The following is a 22284-nucleotide window of genomic DNA, read 5'->3' on the forward strand; positions in this document are numbered from 1 at the left end:
CAAATCTTGGTGGCACCGTGGAGGTACAATACTCATGGGCTGGGAAATGTGTTTGATAACAGCTCAGGGTGTTATTCCTGAGGAGCATCGGAGCCACACTGCAGCAGTTTTGGAAGAAGTTCTTTGGGCAATCGCTCAAAGGGATCGATTGAAGGGGTAGGCTGGGAACTGGGTGCAAAGTGTTGCCTGTGGCCTAGACTGAAAGAACTGAAGAAACAGTAAACCCCTTTAAACCAGGCTCATACCCTAAGGCTGTACAGTGGAGCCATAAACTGGAGGCTTTCAGCAAAAGACAATAATTCTTGCTGTGGCCAAGACCACACACTTTTTGATCCCTAAGGGAGCACAAGCCAAGCGGCATCACATTGGCTTTTTACAATTAGGAAAACAAACGTATGTTGATTTCTGCCAATGCCACGTTTTTGCAAGAATTACAAGGCAAGCAAAGATTGTGACCCAAGTCTCAGAGACTCTCCTATTACACATCCCAGATGCAGCCATTCCTGGCCCTACTCTGCACCAAGGGAGGCAGAAGTCTTGTTTCATCGTCACAGCAAAAAAGCTATTTATACACTTGCAAGTGTCAGCTCTCCTGTTTTAGACTACTTCTTCCAGGAAAAACGGAGAAACCCCACTTTGGAAAGAGACAAAAACACGTGTTCCTACTTTCCGTAGAGCCCTCACCAGAACTTTTAAAAACTTTTTAAAACTTACACTATTGTCAACATAAAAAATAGTTCACCCTCCCTCTCTCCAGTGGAGGAAACGAAGGCAAGCTCTTGGATCCTTGAACCAGCAATCATACAAGGAGAGAGACAGGTGAATAATGGAGGGAACATGGGGGAAACAGGTATGTCAATGGTGGAGGACTTGGGAAGTTCCAGTTCTGTGTTGACTAATTTGCCGGGTGCACCTCGCGGAGAAGGAGCATGAGATTTCAGTTTAGAGGGGGAACTGCCTCCGGGGTGAAGTCATTGGGAGGAATGGCTCAGCCAAAAAAATAAATAAATAGAAAGAGAGAGAGAGAGAGACAGGCAGCAAAGTCACATCCTCAAGGGACAGTGCTTATAATAGGAAAGTTAACATAAGCAGAAAGGAAAAAAGAGAACTCTGCAAGCTTCAGGTTCAATGCAGTCCCTGCATGTTGAGCCTGCCCTTCCCAAAGCCACGCTTCCCACCTCTGTCTCCCAAATAATCCATTTATGGTTTATCTGTGCAAGGAAGCTGCAGGGCTTAATTGCCCCCATCCCCACCCTGGCAGCAAGGTCCTCCATGTCTCAAGCTAGCCAGGTTGCAGGCTCCAAATGTTCCTGCCGTCTCTTGGTGGGCAGGGAAAATCTGTCCCTCCTCAATCCCTCTACAGGAGGGGCTTGTATTTTAAATGTCATGATGTTTGATCACAGGCTCGGACATGGCGAAAAAGGCTTTCACGTTTCTTTTGCTTTCAGTATAGACCCAGCTGCCTTAGCACTTGCACCCCAAGTCGATGGTAATCAATAAGAGACAATTTCTTTACAATCAGTTCTGTAAAAGGCTCATGGGGAATCACAGGACAGGAGCTAGGAGCATAGACCAGAAAGTCTAACGATAGAAATCCATTCCTCACCAGGTCTTCTAGCGTTGGAACACGGCACCCTCTTTCGGCTCATTTTCTGCACTTGAAAGCACAGGTTTTAGTTCCTCATGATATGTCAGAGTGAGGAATATAGAGCAGCAATTTAGCTTTCAAGTAAAGACCTGACAGCTTGTCAGGCATGGTGAAAAGGGAAAGCTACCCCCCAAAAGCCACCTACACAAGGGGCCAATGCACCAGCCACCGCACCTCACCAAGCAGACCTGCACAGAGATGTGCAACTGCGAGTGACAGGACTCTACGCTAATGATAATCACTGAGGTATATTTGTCCAACCACTCCATCACTGTGGGCGCTCACTGAGGGGATCTGAGAAAGGGAAAGACTAACAAGATCAGAGGAGTAAGTAATTGATCCGATTACTTAACTCAGACAACAAGAGCCTGGCTTGTTTGCACTGAAGCATCATGACATCTTTGGTATTTATAGTCTCTAGCCTGTCCCACATTGCATCCTAATAAATAACACTGCCAAGATGTTCCTACTCTAGCTATAGAGCCAGGGCATATCATCCTAGATCCTCTTGGTTCACAGTCTCTTACCACCATTGCTTGGTCTACAACAACAGCTCTCAGGGCCTCTTTTGTACTGTGACCCATGTCCCAGAATTATCCTTTGTTCCTGGTTCCCACAGCCCCACGGTAATTAGCACACCAATCTACGAGGCACTCCTAACACCCCAGGACTTGTAACTAACCGAAGTGACTTCACCACAATGGGAGCGCAGGGAACTCAGAATGCCAGCAAGCATCTCCAGACAATTGCTGGCTTGTCTTTCCTTGGAGAGTAGACCTACAGGTCTAGACACCTCCAGGTTTTCCTAGCAGCCTGCTGGGAGGTGACTTCACTGGAAGAAGCAAACACAGCTAAGACCCTGCACACAATAATTAAAATATCAGGGCAAGCCCAGGTTACACAGACTTTGCCAAGAGAGTCTGACCTACAGGAAACATTTAATCTCAAACCACTTCTGTGGCTTCCTGGTGCAGCATCCTTCCTGATTTTAGGCCCCTATTTCCCTAACTTTTTGTTTTGCTTGTTCTCTCTCGGTCTCAAAAGCTCACTGCAGACTGCGTAATAATACTTTGCACTAATACAGCAACTTTCACCCCAGCATCTTCTAGCACTTTGCAAACATAGGTGAGAATTCATCCCTATTGTGCAGCTAGATGGACACAGAATGAGCGTTAAGCCAACGGTTTCTTCCACCTGGTTTTTCAGCAATGCTGAGCACCTGCTGCTGCCTTTGACCTCAGCGTGCATCTCTGAAAATCAGGGATAGCCATTCCCCCAGACTGAGCTCCTACAAACTGAAGCATCCAAATATCAATGGCCACTTTTGAAAACTTTGGCCTGAGTGACTTGCCCACAACTATGTAGCAAGATGGCAGTGAAACGGATACTAGAAACCAGATCTCCTAACTCCTAGTAACTTGAGCAACCTGCTAGTAAACAATGAAGCCCCTGTTTTCCAAAACTCTTAAGGTCTAGGGAATCTTTTGCCCCAAATTATCTTCAGTCTCTTCCGCTGCTCTTGTAAACATCGTAATTCTTGCTTCTCTCCATGACATTACCTAGAGTGAAAGGCTCATTTCCAATGCACTGAGTCCTTCAGTCTTCCGCAAGTGAACATGAATTCTTCAGATATTTGGAAAACAATGCCTCTGGTCAACTGAGCCATCAGGGTATCGAATATAAATATAATTGCTGCTCAGCTATAAACACACACCATCAGTCATATTACAAATATACCGAATTTGCAAGCTGCTGTGTCAGTATCAAATTCTCTTATCTCATGCACGGCTGTCAACAAGAAATTATGAGAATTGAATTTTAATAAGCTGGAGACTAAAGTACTATCATACATCATGCCACCACTGAATCTTTGTGCATGAATTAAAACAAGTAAATAAGTAATGTTTGATGGTTAAATAAAATGTATAAGCTAATCAAGGAACGGGAATTGCATCATTTGACAGAGATCGGGGAATATGTCTTGTCAATGTATTGCTTATGCAAGTGTGAACAAGCTAGCAAATTGCCAGTGCCTATGGGAAACTTAAAAAAATAACAACCTTAAATTCCAAGTCTACATATTTTGGTGTTGTTTCAGTATTTAAATCAATTGCTCTCTTCTCCCATCCCTCCGTTGCAGGTTCACATCATGAATATTCACTGCCTGCATATGATGTGCAAGTAACTTTCCAGAGTTAACACCAATGCTATTCTCAGGTGGACTGGCAGGAATTTGGGGTTCGTATCTGCTGCCTTTTTGGCAAATAGTCAATGGAGATAACTGAAAGGGGAAGTACAACTAAGTATGAGTAAAGGTAGCAGAAACAAGCTGTACATTTGTAAGGTGCCCAGAAACTATGGTGATGTACATGCTACGAGAATGTAGGCAGATCTGATCAGACAGATATAATCCTTCTTGATCTTTCTGAGATAGGGCTGAGTACCCCACCCTACACATCCAGGAATCCATGAGTGAGTGTGGTCCAGTAGTTAGAGAAAAGGCCCTGGGTCTCAAGAGTCCAGCATTGAGCTCCTAGTTCTACTTTCCCCATAATCTCAGTTTACTATCAGTTATATCGGAAAAGGGGATATTAATAAGGCTAACCTATCTCCTAGTGCAGCTTAATTAATGTCTGTTTGTAAAGCACTTGGAGAGCCTTAGAGGAAAGAAGGTCTGAGTGTTGTTATAAATATTATCCTACTAGTTCTAAAGGAAATTACCTGATTAGGCAGAATTTGGAAAAAGATGTAAGAGGGATATTTTTAATTAAAAACACCAAAAACTTAAGTGTAACAGGGACCTAAAGTGCTGTCTGCAAACTGGTATGCTGAGCCTCGAAAAAAAAAAATCATTTGAACATCATTGTGCACAGACGGATTTTCCAGTGTATTTAATTGTTCTGCAAACACGCAACTCACTTCACCCTCTCAGCTGGGCACGGAGTCAAAGGAAAACAAAGTGGGAAATACGTTGAAAAATAACATGATGATCAAGGCCCCAATCATGCAATGAACTCTGTGCAAGAGGACCTCTGTGCCCAACTGGATTTGGGTGCCTGATTTCTGTAGTCTCCTTTCGATATCCCAGCCTTAACGCTTTGGACGAACAAAAAGCAGACTACATTGCTAGGAAAATGAACACTGTAGATTCAGAACAACTCTTGCTGATTATTCACAAAGTCGCAATAGCACAGACTGCAGAGGTAACTGATTGCCAACTGGGCTAAAGGCAAAGTCTTCCAGCTATAGCGATGAACGTAGAAGATCATTAAAGGAAAAAAGAGAAAACTCTGTGTGGAATGTCAGGATGATAAAGGTCCCTGGCCCTTTGGCATCACTGAGCACCACAGTTGCTACTGAATTTCTCCTAGTACCGAATATGCTGCAGACTGTAGTGGAATACAGATAACGGGAAATCCCTGAGTAGATCAGTAGGGTGTTAACCTGCTGTCTTTAAAGAAAGAACACTGTGGACCTTATCTCAGAAGTGCAGACATGACAACTGTCATCCAGGCCACAACTGGGTACTGAACCAGGGATCTCCAGAGCTAAGAGCATGAACCTCTACAGCTGAAGCTAAAGGACCAAGTTCAGAAGATAGGAGCTGTAGCAAACTCATATCCTCTGTAATCAGACAGAGGGTGACATACGACCCACACTAACCAGTGAGTTACATAACAGCTCCCACGGACTTCAGCTGGAGTTGTGGGTGCTCACTACCTCTGAAAATCAGACCCTATGGTCTCAACTGCACCAGCCCCCTTAGTAGCTATAATCCTCTACGCTTTCAGCGCCATTCAACACATCAAAGACAACGCTTCTCAACACAGCGAGTTCTGAGCACCGCTGCTACCACTGCCAGCCAAACAGAGCTGTAAAAGACGAAGCAAGAGTAACCAAATGCTAAACGAGATGTTGTTACAGTTAATACCATTTAGCCATTTACAGTGCTTTACATCTTCAAAGCGCTCTACAAATATTAACTAATTAAGGTGTTCGCATTTGAGGCTGCAGGTAGAGACTTCAACTAGCAGCAAAACACTAGGCTCGATGGACCAACTCTCTGTTCCACTATTGCAGTTCCTCGTGGCCCAATCACCAGCCTTCCCATAGATTTTGCAGCAACTCCTTCTGATGGCTGAGTACGTAGACGCAGATTCAACAAAGCACTTCAGCAGAAGTCAATGAAACTAAAAGGCAAGTTTAAATCCTTTGCTGAATCGGGGCCAAAGATGGTACTAAAACCACCATAATATGGGGCCATTGATTACGGTGCAACCCATGCAGAGTTTGCCTCAAAAATCCAACTAGTTTACTTTTGCAAATCCGTCTGAAACTCCAAAGGTCTAAGCCCAGATGGTGAAATTCACTCCTGTGCAAAGGGACAGCACAATACCCATGCACCACTTAAATCTGAGGGTTCAAGTAGGATCTAAGTGATACATGGGCCCCTTGTGCTGACCCCTCTGCACAGGGGTGAATTTTACCTAGAACGAATTGCTTAACTGATGTAAAGCATGGCAACAAGAACTCAGAACATATGGGGACTCAATGAGACCAGGCGTCTTGTGCTCCTAAAAATGCAGCTAGGTGCCTAAAATACCCATAAAAATCCGGCTTTAAGTGAGTGCAATTCCATCAGCATCACTAGCGGCTGCGTAAAATAGCTAAAATTGCTGCACTGAGAACTAAGGACATTGAGTGTTAATTTCACCTCAGTCTGTCCTCACTCTCATGGTGAGGCCAAAGTCACTAAAATATTTTCTCCAGTAAACTTAACACTTTGTGGGGTGGGGAGGCGGTCAAGGTTGTTAGGCTGAAATCCCAACTGACCATGTGCGTTCAGGCCTGTGGGAGCGAACAAACGTTGATCACATTCCCCCACACACACCTTCCCCCCCAGCAGTCCTCAGATGCTCATCCTTGCCATGCAGTAAGTAAATTAAAAAAGCAACTACAAAACATTACAGTAAGAAAAAGTATCCTTGAAAAGTCTCTCTTCGCTGTTTGCATACAAGAGAAAAATCCTAACAGCACCTCAGAGAAGAGCATCATCATGCACACTGGTTTGTTATTGTGGCGTCCCAGTCAGTACAACGGTTTTAAAAACAACATTTGCAGCAAATTACACTGAGTTAACAGCCTTGGAGCACAAAGCCCTTTGTTTTTCCATATGACAGATCCTCAGGTTGTCTACCGAGCTTGGGCAGGGCAGAGCAGGCTTTCCATATGCACTTCCCCATATCCAATGTACATTAAACATGACCTGGAGTGTGTACCTGTATGACCAAGAGAATTTGGTCAATCCTCAAGCTCTCTTCTCATATGGGCCTGCAGCATTTGTGGAGATTTTGTCATGTTCTTGTCCATTTAGAACTGGTCCACCGACCAGTTTCACGTAGTCTATCAATCCACTATCAGATGGTAAGAACTTTCAGCTACTACCAACATGGGCTGCATTTGAACCTGTGACCTATGAGTGAAAGGCTTTCTATCCTGTAAGCCAACCCCTGATATATCAGTCCTGTTGCTTTCCCAAAGTTTATTTACTTAAATCAATGAGCTTGGCAGCCTGGCTATTTAAAACCCATCACAATTACGTTATTCAAAGAACACAGAGACAGATATTTACAGGGGTGCTGGAACAATTTGTACAGTGGGGGTGCTGAGAGTCATTAAACCAAACTGTAAATCCTGTATATAATGGAAACCACTTCAAGCCAGGGGATGCAGCAGCACCCCTAGTTTCAGCACCTATGGATATTTATTTTCACTATCATCCTTCAGAGTGTCCCTTTAAAATTCTTGGGAGACAACCCAATGCCCAATACCAGTCTAAAGAGTTAACCTATAAAAGCAAACCCAGAATGATATAAAAAGGTATTTGCCACAAGACATACGGTAGTAGGACAAATTAGGAAAAAGATACAAAACACACAGGGAATCTAACTGGCGTTTTGATGAGACAATGTGGTCTTCCCATTTTCTCCCATAAGAACGAAAAATGCAATTCACTTCAAACGTAATTTTACACTTAACTGATTGGCTTCTGTTATAATACTAGCAGCACATGGTTGTAGTCACATTTAAAATAATAGCCTCCTCTTTAACGCAGGCAAAAAATAAAATAGAAGTGTTGGCTACACCGCCACAGACTCTCACTTCAGCAGGAAAGCACTCTCTGTCACCACTCCTACACAGACACCCTGGGCCCAATCCTGAGAATTGCCTTGTGCTCTCCACTCCCACCGACCCACTCAGTGGCAGCAGGCCTCCAGTGAGAGCCAAGGGTGGTGTGGGACGCTCTCAGAATGCTGCAGAAGCAGGCACTGAGTATACCTGAGTGTTACTCCCTTCAGCAACTTTACAGCTGATCCACTGTATACTGATGGTTGATTTTCACCGGTGCTGAGTTATGGTTGCTCCTCACCTCTGATCATTGGGACCCAACTCCTTAGATAAGAGAAAGATCCCACTGACATTTAAATTTGTATTTTTAAATCATGCATGTAATTATAGTAATTAAACAGAAATAAGGTTCTCCACTGGGCACAAATTAACACTTTGATAAATGGCTTTTTGTTTAATAGGTTACAACAAATCTATTTTTTTCAATTATGCTGAGAGTAACACATCAAACTGAATAAGCACTTTTCAGTCACTCATCAAATTACAAACTACTACGAACAGCCTTTTCAAAGCATCCCTTTAGAAAATACAAACACAAACACACACACACACAAACACACCAGGGTGTTACACAAACCAATCAACTTTGCTGCTGCAAAAAGAGGACAAAAACCAAACAAGTACTTAAGGCTAAAACATTTTGCAGGGGCAAGGGGGAAAATGTAAGAAAGGATTCATAAAAACAACAGACAATGGTATCCGACAGGCTTTGCTAGCCATAAGGCGACATTTTTAACCTGAGAATCTAAGCTGATGCCCTCTACAGTACATCGACATTCCGATTATAGATCATTCAACTCGAGAAGAAAGATGAAGGGAGGTTCTTCTTCACAGGGACTTTTGACAGAGATGTTCCAAAAGAGAGTACTTTGGCGAGTAAAGTCCACTACATTTCAGGGGTAATTTATTTTTAGGCTCGGTTCCTTTAAAGTCCACAAGGATTCAATGAGATTAAAAGGGCAGACAAAATACTTTTTTACTGTAAAGTAACTGATAGGTCCCCACACAGAGGGGATATGAACACATTAGAAAAATAGGGACCCACTCCTGAAAATGCTTAAAACCACAGGTGGTATCTTTTCTTATGTGACTGGAAGGGACTACGCACATGAGCAAAATTAAGCATGAGCAAGATTGGTCGCTCCGTTTACTTGGACAAATTCCTGATTGCACAGGTGGATTAAGTTTGTGTAATAGCTACAATTCCCTGTGCAGCATAAATAGCAAAATATGACAAGTTTGATGGAACAAATCCACAAATTACTCTCTCTAAATCAATTTGTGCTAATACTTTAATAATGCAACACCCATGATGTAAAGGAATAGCAGTCTTATGAGAACAGTAACACTGCATTTTAGAAGAGCGACTATGTTTCAAAAGCTACAGGAAACATACACAAAATACAGCTGTTAAATAATGTATACACATCATACCAAGAGACCCTTGCAGTAAATATGTAATAAGTAAATAATATCTGCCTACATTTTTATCACGCAGGTACAAATTCAACTCAATTATAGCTCTCTCAAGGCAGGGAAGGGTTCACACTATTTCTGATCAGACATAAACACTGTTCTGAGTGTGAATTATCTTGAAATTCAGTATTTACCAGTTCAGTATTTTTTATTTAAATGTTTCTAGAGTAATTGTGACCCAAGCACTATGTTCATGAGTATAACATAGCATATTTCAGCCAGACAAGAAAAAAGACAAACCCTACAATCTTAAGAGCTGTGCATCAACAATTTAGCACTCATTTGGTAACCCTCATGCAAAATTAAGACCATACGTCATTCACGACATTACATATATCAACCTGTTTTATATGCTCAGTCTTTGCTACTGAATCTAGAAGACTTGCTAGTAAAGTCCACCTAACTTTAGTGAAGGGGGGCGTGTAAGGGTTAATTGTTGGAAAAACAGATGGATTCTTTACTACTTTTTAATCCCTGGGTCTTTATTCTTAGCAAAACTCATTTCTCTGCCATTTGCTAGTTAGAAGACAGCTCTCTCCTGTGATGCATAAAATCCCCAATACCTTGCATTCTGCAAATACAACACTCCTATACTTTTTGCTAAGGTGAGGTAATCAAAAGGCACATATTAGTAATGCCTTCCTCCTTCCCCCGCTCCCGGACAGGTTATGACATTTGCCAAATTCCATGCTAGAAAACTATGCATTAAACAGCAGGACTGAAACACATTAATCACAATTATAACATGGCTGCTTTGTTACCAAATTACCGATCTGATTCTTAGACCTTCATCAAACTCTAGGCACCAGAGAGTGAACTGAGAATGGATTCAACCTGAGCAATGCTAATTTGCAGGTTAAACAATTCACAATTGCCAAAAAACAAATATTTTAATTTTTACCTAAAGACATTTAAACTGAACCCATTACTGAAAAAAAAAATAAATGTAAAAATGATCACCACCTATTAATTTAAAAAAAAAAAAAAGAGAAAATGTGAGATCTAATAGCTACCCATTTGTTGTAGTAACCATTCCATTCAATTGCCCTGTTTTAACTCTTGTTTGGGATTTCTGCAGCCGAAATTGTCGTAAATTGAATTTGCGGAGAACATATGATATTAAAGTCAAAAGCTGATTAACAGAGAGTGTCAGATGCATTTGCCATTTGACTTCACCAATCAGGGAAACAATGCATTTTTGGGACCACCTCATCCAGTGTTAATCCTTGAAGGATTACCAACAGCTGCCGGGGTTGACAGTGTCAACATAAACTGGCAACCTATTTCTACCATCTCAGCTACACAAGGAACCAGTTCAAGATAAGATTGCATCTATCCCACTGTCCTATCCCAGGAGATAGGACAGTCCACACCTTAGCCAGATTTGGGAAGAAGTCCACCAAAAACTAACCAAAACAACAAAAAAAATCCCACAGATGGACTTGTTTTCATAATGCCCCAGATATTTAAACTCCATGCAGTGCAGCATCCCATTGTCTTGTTTATTTTACTGACTGGATACAGTGCAAAGGGGCGGGGGAGGAGGGGAGTAAAGCTACAACGCAGGTATAAAAAATATCTCATTATCAGATAAAAGGAAAAGTGTGAACATGTCAACACGCTGCCGTTTAAAACAAAACCTTGTTTTGGCTACAACATCTGGAGCGTTTTTAACCCCCCAGAGGAAGATCTGCAACCGGAGTAAAAAAATCAGGTAGGTAGATGGGTCTTAAAACGTTGCACTTAACACCTCACAGGAACTGAAACCCCCAACCCTGCAATTAAAAGTTTACACACAGAACCGGTTCACAGTGGGTGGGAAGGGGGTTCCAGGGATTGCTTGGCGGAGACCCTCCCCTATTCCACCCCCCTCCCCAACACATACAGCTCCGGCTGAGGGGCACTCCCCCCAGCATCCTTGCCTCAAACCGCCACCGAAGAGCAAGAGGGAGAAAGGGTTAAAAGTTGGACAAGCCACCGATGCTCCAGCCGGGAGTCAGCGAAGCAGCCGAGGCGCCGGGGTGAGCGCTGCGGGCTGGGACCGGGCCCCCCACCCCGCGCCCGGCGGGCCCCTCACCTTGCGCGTTGTGCTGGTTGTTCTCCATGAGCGAGGGGGCGGCGGGGCTGCTGCCCAGCTCGGCCAGTCTCCTGCTGGTGGCTGTCAGCTCGGCTCGCAGGTTGGTCATCTCCTGGCTGGCCGACTGGATAGCTCCATCGATCCGCAGCGCCAGCTGCTTATTGTCTTCCATCATGTTCAGGATTTTGGCCTGGGGAGGAGAGAGGTGAGAGAGAGCCGCATGATGCACCAGCCAGGGGTGGGTGTGGAAGGGGGGCGGGTGGCTGCCTCTCTCTCCTCCCCCTCTCCCCCCCCACCCCACTACCTGTTGGGTCCCCTCGCCGCTGCCTCCCTCACCCCGGCGCAGGGATGCGCGGAGCGGCTCCGGCCGCAGGGGACCCGCGTGCGCTTTGCCGCTTCGCGGAGGACATTAGCGGGGAGAAAACAGGGCAAGCACCCTTTCGATGGAGCCTACCATCTGCGGCGGGGGAGGTGGGGAGCCCTGCCCGCGCCGGCTCCGCCGCAGCCCCCGGCTTCGCGGGGCGCCTTCCCCAGCCCGGCCGCCTCAATGGCGCAAGGGCAGCGGAGGGGAGCAGCCCGGGGTGGGGGTGGCTCCCCCGGGCGTGCGTGCGCTCGCCGGCCTGGGGGATGCACCGCGGGCTTTTCCCTGCCCCTGCCCCTGCCCCGGCGCCGCGGCCACGGAGCGCACGGCCCCGCGCAGGGCTCCGGCTGCCTGCGCGCTAGGGCGCCCGCCGCGCCAAGCGCTGCCCGCTGGGGGCAGAGGGCGGGAGGCCGCCGGGGAGGGGGGTGCAGGGAGGATGCGGGGGGGGGGGGGTTGCACGCGGGGGGGGAGGAGGGACCGGGAGGGGAGGTGGAGCAGGGGGCGCCGGGCGCTCCAGGGAGAGGGGAGGGCGCAGGGGCGGGCCGCCCCGGGAGTTTGTTTTGCAGGGAGCCGGTCCGGGGGGGGGGGGGGAGGCGGCTGCCCGCCCACGAAGGGGCCAAAGTGAAAGCGGGGAGCCGGGGCGCTGGGAAGCTGGGGCCGGGCGGAGGAAAGGCGAAGGCAGGGGCGTCCGTCCCCTTCATCGCGGCGCGGGGGAGGGAGGGAGGCCCGGCTGGCTGGCTGGCTTCGGATCGGGTTGCAGCGCGGCCGGTGGGAGCCGGGTGACACCCCCTGCTCCGTCAGCCACGGAGGGGGATGGGGCCGGGAGAGAAGCGCTGGGCTGGAGTGTGCAGTCGCCATGCTAAGGAGGGAAGGGGCTCCTTTGTCTGCCCGAGGGGAGAGCTCCTGGGTGCATGAATCCCCCCCCCCCAGCGCCTCTCCTGGCACAAGGGGGCGACTCGTGCAAAGCGCTGCCCCCCTCCCCCGACACCCAGCCACCTTTGCACCCCGAAGTGGCCCCAGCCCTGGCTGTGCCCCTGTCGGCGTTCGCTTGCCACGAGGATCGGAGCGGCTGTAAGCGGAAAGGGCCACCGGGCTTAAAGCAAACGCTGGGGAAGGCGGGGAAGGAGCAGCAAACGTGCCATTCAGAATCGGGAGTATTCACGCCGGGAACCTGATTCTCGAGTTCCAGCCATGGGCCAAGAGCAGAGCCCAAAGACCGACCACAGCAGCCTGAAAGAGCAGTTTCTCGTACTGCACCGGCTCACCCAAAGAAATCCTGCAGCAAATCACTGTGAATGCATAAAATCCAAGAAACTCACCAGCCACTTGGTGACCATTTGCCAATAGAACAGGAGGCAGCATTCATGGAACACCCGATATTTCTAGCTACTGTTCCCTTGGGGTAAGAATAGTTTCTCTCGTTGCCACTTTTATCCTTAGAGCATGTTCTGGTGGTGATGGGAAGTCAGGACTCCTGAGTGGCGATGGTGGTGGCTGTTTTGTTGTTCCCTGTTCTACCACTCAACTCAATACATGCCCCTGAGCCCATCAGTTCTCTCTAGTGCCTCAGCAAATGTGGCAAACAGAACTTTGCAAGGCTGGTTAAATCTGCCAGGTTGAATTCATTGTCTAAAGGACTTGAGATCTTTTGATGAAAGATGCAATGAGAATGCAAATTATTCTTCTTTGTCCCTTCCCTACACTGGGCTTTGCGCACAAGTCTGCTGCATGTCAGTGCCCAAAAAAGAGTAAAATGGACCAAAAATCTCTGGAAGAGGATGGGGGGCGGGGAGGGAAAGGCAACGGCTTCTCTGGTATTATTTCATTAAGCCACATCCACCCAGCAGGTGCTGCAAGCTCAGTGGGTGCTGCCAAGCTCAAGGGGGCATGTACCCACTGAAGCAATGGAGAATTACTTGGCATCATAAATCACTTTGCTTCTAGAAGGAGCAATAACATTTTGCAGTGTCTTTTCAACACACTGCAGGTAATCTGCTTGCATGAGGTGTGTGGGACTTTGATTGCACCAGGCAGCAAAGCTGTAGGCCTGAATTCATGACTAAACAACGCATGTGTTAGGGGTTAGACTAGATGACCCTTGCAGTCCCTTCTAACCCTATGGTTCTATGATTCTCTGGAAGCACGTTTCTGCCACCTGGAAGCTCTGAAGAGCCAGACCATCACTCCCTGTTTTCAAGAGGGAATGATGCAGTGGAGAACAGCAGTTCAGGAGACACAGTTGTATCCCCATGCACCCTTTAAGGCATGAAAGGGAGGACTGTTCCCAAAGTAAGCCATAGCTCCCTGGGAACTGAGGTGGGCCAGTCTCTAAGTAGCACCTCTCTTGAGGTACAAAAAATGGCTCTTACCCTATTGTTTGAACACGGGAAAATATTATGCAAAAGATTAAAATAAACATTTTGGGGAAACAGGGGAAGATTGAGCAGTTACTGCCATGCTGCCTGTTGCTGCAGTAAGCTCTCAGGTCTGCCCTGTACTTTTGGCTCCCCAGCCAGGCCTTGAGAGTGCTCTCAGGACTTGCAAATGCAAGGACGTTTCCAAAATCTAAGCACTTTCAGCTACTTAGTCTCTAAGGTGCCACTGGTACTCCTTTTCTTTTTGCGAATACAGACTAATACGGCTGCTACTCTGAAATAGGTATCACAGCGACCTTGACGAAACTACAGCAGGAGAGGGACAGAATGGTGGGTCCTATCCCAGCAGGCTGCAAAGATGGAGACATTATTATTTTTTGATTTAGAAAAAACAGAATTGATCTCAGGTTTGTTTTTCCTTTGGCAGTGTAAACACCATGTGACAGTGGGGTTGAGCTGACCGGAAATCATGTCAGTTTCCAATTGCAGGCTGGCTCCTGCCAGCTGTGCTCTTCTCTGTCCAGACTTGCACCATGGCATTACAAGAGTGGCCACTTCGATGAGCACAGAGAATGTCCTCATTGGCCCCAGAAGCAGCTCTGGTGTAAAATCACCACTCAGCATCTGAGGGAGGAAATGGTTTAACAAACCAATGGGCTGACAGTTGCTGCTGCTCGCTCACGGGAAGTGAAATGAGGTAAAGCAACAGTGCATTGTTCTCCAGCAAGACAACGATCCTACTGGGAGCCGTGGAACAAGGTACTGTAAAGCTGTGAATCTGGAGGGGGTTGGCATGCAATGAGCCTCCAGGCAACTTTCAGGAATAAAAATAAAATGAATCTGTGTTCACATGCTGTCAGTCTGCTGTAGATTGCTTTCCAATTGTGCTATGCTCCCTGAGAATATCAGTTCTGATCCTGACTGTACTTATGTCCATTCTGCACTGTCATAACCTCCACCAACTTCCACAGGGACGCTTGGAGCACACTGGACTAAGCAAGAGGCCCAAGTCCATTGGGAATAGACAGTGCTCTACCATTCCCAGGATTGAACCTGTAGGTACTTAAGGGCAACATGTCACATCTGATGAAGTGAGCTGTAGCTCACGAAAGCTTATGCTCAAATAAATTTGTTAGTCTCTAAGGTGCCACAAGTCCTCCTTTTCTTTTTGCGAATACAGACTAACACAGCTGCTACTCTGAAACATGTCACTTAGGGTTTGTCTACACAGCAGGGGAATGTATTCTGTGGGGGAGTGATTTCTAAAGCGCACTCAGGTCTTGTGCATTAGTTGGTCCATGAAGACACAGTAGTACATTAAAGCACACTAAGTAACCTTTAGTGCGCACCAGCAGGGTCTATGCAGACCAATTAATATGCAACACATGAGTGCACTTTAGAAATCACACCCCGGTAGAGCACATTACCTTATGGTGTAAACAAGTGCTAAATTATGGAAAGTTTGGAAACAGTATTTCAATAGACACAAATAGTGCCAAACATTTTACTGATTTAATCTCAGATTAAGATGGCCACAGCATTTATGGGGTGAAACTGCAGCCCGTGGAAACTCTTAATGAGGTTGTCACTCGAGGAACTTGGACTGTGTCCCACCTAGGGAAAAGGGATTGGCCATCCTATGGGGTACTGAAAATTAATCCCCTTCAGTTTTCAAAGTAACCAGTATGAATTCTCCAATACACAGGGTAAAATTCTGTTCTCTGCATATTGGAACTATATGCTGATATTCTGGTCTCTCTGCAAAGGTGGATCTCTCAGCGATATCAATGGGTCTCCCATATATACGCTGTGTGGAGAGAATATTGGTCTGAAGTCCTCTCTAAGGGCTTGGCTACAAGGGGACATCCAGGAACATAAATCCAAATTAACTAAAGGTGTGAATTGGAAGTGGATTAGTTAAACTGCATTAAACGCTGTGTGTACACCATCCTTCAGAATTAATGTGACCTTACTTCTACTTAATTCTGAATGAGGGTGTTCACACAGGAGTTTGATGTGGTTTAACTAATCCATTTCAAATCCACACCTTTAGTTAATTTGGATTTATGTTCCTGGATGACCATGTGTAGAGAAATCCTTAAGACTTCATCTACACTACAAAATGAAGGGTTTTTTTTTTTTTTTATAGCACAGGTAGGTTTACCATTGCTATCTTTAATCTAGCTAGCCACAGGTCCCAGTAGTAGTGAAGACAGGTGGTATAGGCTGCCAACCTCGGTACAAGCCTGCCAGAGACTCTGGGTACATATTCTTGTTGCTAGTCTGTGGTGTAGCCCATGCTGCCATGGATTTGCTAGTATTGTTACCCACACTAGCTAGATTAAAACCAGGCATACACTGTAACACCATCATCTGGAGAACTTTGTGGCCTGGGTATATTACCTTGAAACAGGATCTACCTCAATAATAATCTTATTTAACTAACTACAGGCTCAATAGATTTTTCTAAACACTAAATATCTGAGCTGTTTCAACTCCTTTTTATAATATCAAAAGAACTTGTCTCATTTTAAAGCTACAGTCAAGCAGATGAAATCTACATTTTTTGATTAGTTTTTTTTTAAATAAGATGAAAGAATCTATTTAATAGAAAGTATTTAATGGTTATTTTTAAAAGAAAAATTATTTTTGACTGACAATTTCCAGCAGTGTCTGCAGCCCAAACATTGCAACACTTGGGCTAGTGCATGAAAACCTCAAAGTGACCAGAAACAGACGTGGAAGTGAAGGTGTGTATTTTCATTACTTGCATTTATTCAGGGTGGATAAATGGCATAAATGAAGAATGAATTTGAATTTTGAAATTCTGTCTTCATCATTTAGGTTGTTATTAGTGACAGAGGCAAGGACACTTGTTACGTAAGGTTTGTTTTCTGAACAATGTAAATGCTTGGGTGTATGTCTGACGTGTATGCACATTTAATGCAACTGTGTATGCAAACTAGAAAATTACATATGCAACTAGATGATTGAATGTGCAGTTGCAATCGCATATATGTAAAACCATGATCCGGGCAACAATTTACATTCTATACTGTAATAAAATACAAGCTTGTGTACTATCAGGGCTTAAATTAAACTCATCTTCTTTAAACCCCAGGCCCATTGTTTTTAGCCTACTGTTTTTTCTTTTAAATTAAACCCAATGTGAGCCTTCCAGGAAAGCATCCAACATCGAAGGCAAAGCCCAGATTACACATTTAGTCAATGTAACCTCAATAATAGACTAGTCAAGGTATTATATTGATAGCATTGAAACCTTTTTAAATTGGGGATGTGAAAAAATTTCTACACTATATTGCCTATTTTAAAAATTGTTTTAAAATCTTGAATGTTACCATAATAACCCAGCCTTAGAAAGCTTCCTTATTCCTTTTAAACCCCTTTGAGAGTCCCCTAAAGATATCCGAAGAGATTTTCTCCTTCCCCCTGCCCAGCAATAGGGAGCAGCTGGGTCTATTTAAAATTGATTTTGATCTCTCCAAGCAGGATTTGATTTCTCCGCACACTGAGCTTTTGCCTGAAGAGAGTGCACAGTAGAGCAGAAATTCTGAGATGTCAGCTGGCGTGGCAAGAGTCAAAGAGAAAATGAGCAGCTCACTCTGTGCCCACTGGCATAAGCATGAGACGGCGACACGGGCAAAGTGATTGTCAATGTGACAGTGGTTGGAGTTTGCTGGCCGTATACAATTAAAACAGAATAAAACCCTCTTCCTGCTGAGCTCCAGATCACAGATGGTCCCAATGGGGTGCAGCAGCATAAGAAATGCTCATGCAAAGTAAGCTGCCTTTCCATTAATTCCTATTAATTGGGTGTTTCAAGGGCTTCAGGCACCATGAAAGGGCCAAGGCATCATAAAGGGACATGAGGTGTTCATTTAAAAACAGACAATGCTGCTCTCTGAACAGGCTGAGTGGTGCAATGGCTGAATGCTCTGTTCTGAAGAAATGCTAGGATCCTCTTGGTTCAGATGGAAGTTAACCCCTCCACCGTGATCTCAATTCTCTCTCATTCTCTCTCTCACACACACACACACTTTGCCAAAAGCCAAATCAACCTCCTTGAGATACTGGCCCCAATCCTGAAATCAAGCCTCCATGGAACTCTGTTCACTTCAACAGAGCTCCACACAGGTCTGACTGCAGGAGTGGGGCCCTATTTAGACATTTTGTAGTGAACTAGACTAAGTATTTGGGATAGATGAGGCCTTTCATTTCTGTAGACCTAGGTCAAATTCATTGCTGGTGTAAGCAGGTACAACTGCATTGACTTCACCAGAGTTATGCCTGCTTCTGTCAACATTCATATGTACGATCCTTGGTCTCAGTCTCATCCCCACTGAGTCTGTTTCTACATCACAAAGCCACTACTTAGTTTGGGTTGACTGGCAAGCTTTCCTTAGGAACTGTATCCGAATGGCAGGCTAGGACTGGGAGCATTGGAACAGCAGGGGGTCTGCCCAAAAAAACGAGAGAGTCAATGTTTGTGAGCACTTGGGATTTGTCACTTGACACAAAGTTTTAAAATTACTTTGTAGAAGACACAAAGAGGAATTAAACAGGGGAGGGAATAATGAATTTGTATGAAGCCATTTCACAGGGCAAATGTTTTTTTAAGAGACTATAACAGAAAATTATGCAGCTTGAGTCCCCTTGATTGGTCTGAGCCAAACACAACCCAGGCTACATGAGAGAGCATAGAAACACGCTCCTGTGAATTTCATACCCATTCTACTAGTGATGTGATATACGAATTACATGTTGAAATTGCTCAGCAGTACAGGGCCTGATCATTGCTGCAACCACAAAATTGAGAACATGACCATGATGTGTGGTAACTATAGAATACCTGAGAGATTATTATGTGTGAATTAATTCCTGTGCAGAGGGCCAAGCATCACTTCAATCCTCAAAACAGGGATTAAATTAGACTTTAGTGGTGCAGAGGCTTTGCTCTGCATAGGGGTGAATTTCACCTGACATCTAGCATATTATTTTCTGACAACAGCGTTAAATGCTATGTTATTAAGCGGGCACAAGCAAAGGGAGAATCACAGTGGAAAATCTCGGTACAAGTGCCTGTTCCATAAATGAACCTAAACTAAGAATTCAAGCATAGACAGCAGGTGAGACTGGTTGATACTCCAATCAGATGATGCAGCTGCACAACAGAAATGCAGTTTATCTTTGAATCAGCCAGATAAAGACTATTTTTAGTTAAATGGTGTCCACATTTTTTAAAAAAAGCATTTTTGGGATGATTTACAGTTTAAGGGTGAACTTTTCCAAAACGCCTAAGGGATTTAGGAGCACAAATGCTATTGAAAAATAAATGGAACTTCTGCTACTAAATCTCTTAAGTGCTTTTGAAAGCCTCCTTACACATTGTTTACTGCATCTAGGATTTCCCCAGCTGTCACATAAAAGCTTTTATAGCAATCAAAAGACAAGGAGAATCAAATCCATGTTTTCCCCCAGATTATTGGAATATTCTGGGGGTTTGCTGTTGTTGGTCTTTTTTAAATTCTGAGTTTCAATCAAACAACTTGACATACACAGGATCAGCTCCATTGTGCATGGTGATGCCAAGTACTCCATGTACTCTCCCCATATGTGGTATATAAAAGGAGATTGACAATAGACAAGACAACTAACTAAATCAAAAGACAACATCAAATAAAGCTTTGAAGATTCATGGGGGCAACAACACATTTGACTTTTACAGAGCCTGAGGTCTGTCCATGCACAGACTCTTTGGAAGGGAGAACGTGCCACTAATGTGAGTTGAAAAGAGGGGACTTATTGTTCAAAAGAAGCATTCCACCCACCCCTTTCTAACACTGCTCGCTATGGGCCTGGACCTGGGAAAATGTGAGTGTCTTCAATGCCCATTGACTTCAACAAGAGTTATTATTATTTATTTCAGTGCTTAGAGGACCCAACATGTAACCATACTTTACAAACAGAATAGGAAACAATATCTCTTCTGAAAAGCATACAATCTGAAAAGACACAGCAGATAAGAAGTGAGAGAAAGGATAGTTAGTGGGGTTCTGTTTTTCAGGGTTTATTAATTTCATTTTTCTGGGTTTATTTTTAGCAGCATTTGAGTTTTACATAGATGTCCAAAATTCAGGGTTTTTTGCAGGTCTCTCTCTTTGTATATCTGTAATGAGTAATGTAGATTATATACATTACTCATTACAGTAGTAGTATACACTGTAATGAGTAATCTCTTTGTAATGTTCCCTAGTGCACTTTAACAAAGTGTAGTTTCAAACAGCACTACATTAAAGTACACTAGTGAACTTTTTGTGTGTACCCAGATGGGTCTGCACAGACCAATTCACATGTGACATGTTAGTGTGCTTTAGACATCACTCTCCAATAGTCCTCATTACTGCTCCTTTTCCATGTAGACAAACTCTTACATCTAAGTAACCAGTTCTGATGTTTTCCCAGTGTTTATTGGATAAACATCAATTTCTTTCTCTCGCTCTTTTTGGTGTGGTACTGCGGGTGTTTTACTGGCTAAAACCGAAAATCAGACACTCTAATTATTGCTCCATTTTACAGATGGGGAAACTGAAGCACAGAGTGATTACATGACTTGTCCAAGGTCACACACGAAGTCTGGAGTGACACCAGATCCTCCAAGTTCCAGTTCAGTGCCTTACCTCCACTGTCACCTTCTCTCTTATTCTAGGTGTTCAGCATCTTGTAGAATCAGACACAAACTTAACACCAGTATTCTTAAATATCTGAAAAGTTGAATATTGAGCAACAAGTTTCAGGAGAGGTGGACTTTCAGAGAAGACTACATTCTCCAAGCTGTGATAGAAGATGTGTGGGTGCGTGGAGGGAATCCAAGTAATATTTGGAAATATTAAAATACAGTGTATATTGTTTGGTATTGCTTTAGATGTCTGAGTTTTTTTCAGGACAGGGAATGTGAGGGAAGTCAGAAATGAAAGGGATGGGGTGTAGGAACGAGATACCATTAAGAGTTCTAGCCAACCACAAATTTGCTATTCAGTTTACCAGCCTGTAGTTTATTATGTATGGTATGTGAAGGAACCTATTTAGCCAAAAGGGAAATGCCTTTTGTGTTAAGAGTGACCCTAATCTAATATGGCCTTTTGACTTGACTCAATTAAATCCTTTCTGTTTCAATTAAATAATCAGCCACAATTTAATAAAATGAATTTCCGTGTGTTGTCTCCGTGTCTGATGACTTTAGAGATCAAGAAGCCTCATGTAAATTCTGTGAATTACTTTTTATCAGCTTGTGTGTCACTTCCACAAAAAAATGCTGCCTGTCAGTGTATTAAAATTCTTTCCCCATCTTCTCATTGCAACACTGTTTACAATCATGATTCCCAGCTGACGAGGCTTGAAATAGCTCTCGTTTCTTTTACATCTGCCAACAAAATTGGCCCTTTCTGACTGGAAAAAGGGCCCATCCAGTGTAGATAAATTTCTGGTGGGGTCTTCTGTGTTCCCTTTTTCATTGTGAACTTGAATTCTGCGCGGTGAATAGCAGTATCTTGGCCTATTCCAAATTTTAGTTGAGGCATCCACTGAGCAATTTGATAGCAAAGCAAGTCTCCCTCCCCCAAATCTAATCAAACAGACGAGCAAACTTACAAACTGGCCACTAGAAAAAAATCTTAGCCTTCCTCTGTTTATTCTATAAAATGAATGGGACTGTTGCAGCATGTATACTGCAGACATCTGTTCCCAGTTCTTCAGACTGAGAACTAAGTGACTAGTTCTATTACTTACAGAATTTTTTCCCCTCTAAAGGGCACATTTTTTATTTTGTATATTCATAACTGCATCTGACCCTCCTTCTCACTCTTAGAATATTGAGCAGTGATTCAAAGGACAGTGAATCGTTTCTTCCCAATCTGAGAACAGGCCAGCGCTCTAATACAAAGGGTGACCTTGCTGGATGCATTACTGCTATAGCATAAATCACATTTTAGTGTTTTGCTCTTGTTTTAAGGAAGTATAAATTGCACAAATTAACAAGATGCTGGAATGCAGTCAAGTGGTTGGAGCAGAAGGCTGGGAGGTCAGAAATCCCGGGTCATACTCTCAGCTGGCTCACTGATTCACTGTCATAACTTATGTG

The 22284-nt window shown here is 44.3% G+C and overlaps 1 protein-coding gene across 2 annotated transcripts in view; it reads right to left on the minus strand.

Annotated features, from left to right (window-relative positions):
* Nucleotides 1–11580, minus strand: part of KAZN (kazrin, periplakin interacting protein) — a 393973-nt gene extending 382393 nt beyond the window's left edge. The window contains exon 1 of one of the 2 annotated variants that reach the window (XM_077837231.1): nucleotides 11391–11580. In XM_077837231.1, coding sequence (XP_077693357.1) covers nucleotides 11391–11565 — 175 coding nt within the window. In that variant the 5' untranslated portion in view covers nucleotides 11566–11580. The remainder of the gene's footprint in view (nucleotides 1–11390) is intronic. The other variant, XM_077837232.1, reaches the window with a different exon arrangement.
* Between the last annotated feature and the right edge of the window lie 10704 nt (nucleotides 11581–22284).

Source organism: Eretmochelys imbricata, chromosome 18 (genome assembly GCF_965152235.1).
Source record: "Eretmochelys imbricata isolate rEreImb1 chromosome 18, rEreImb1.hap1, whole genome shotgun sequence".
Taxonomy (NCBI): Eukaryota; Metazoa; Chordata; order Testudines; family Cheloniidae; genus Eretmochelys; species Eretmochelys imbricata.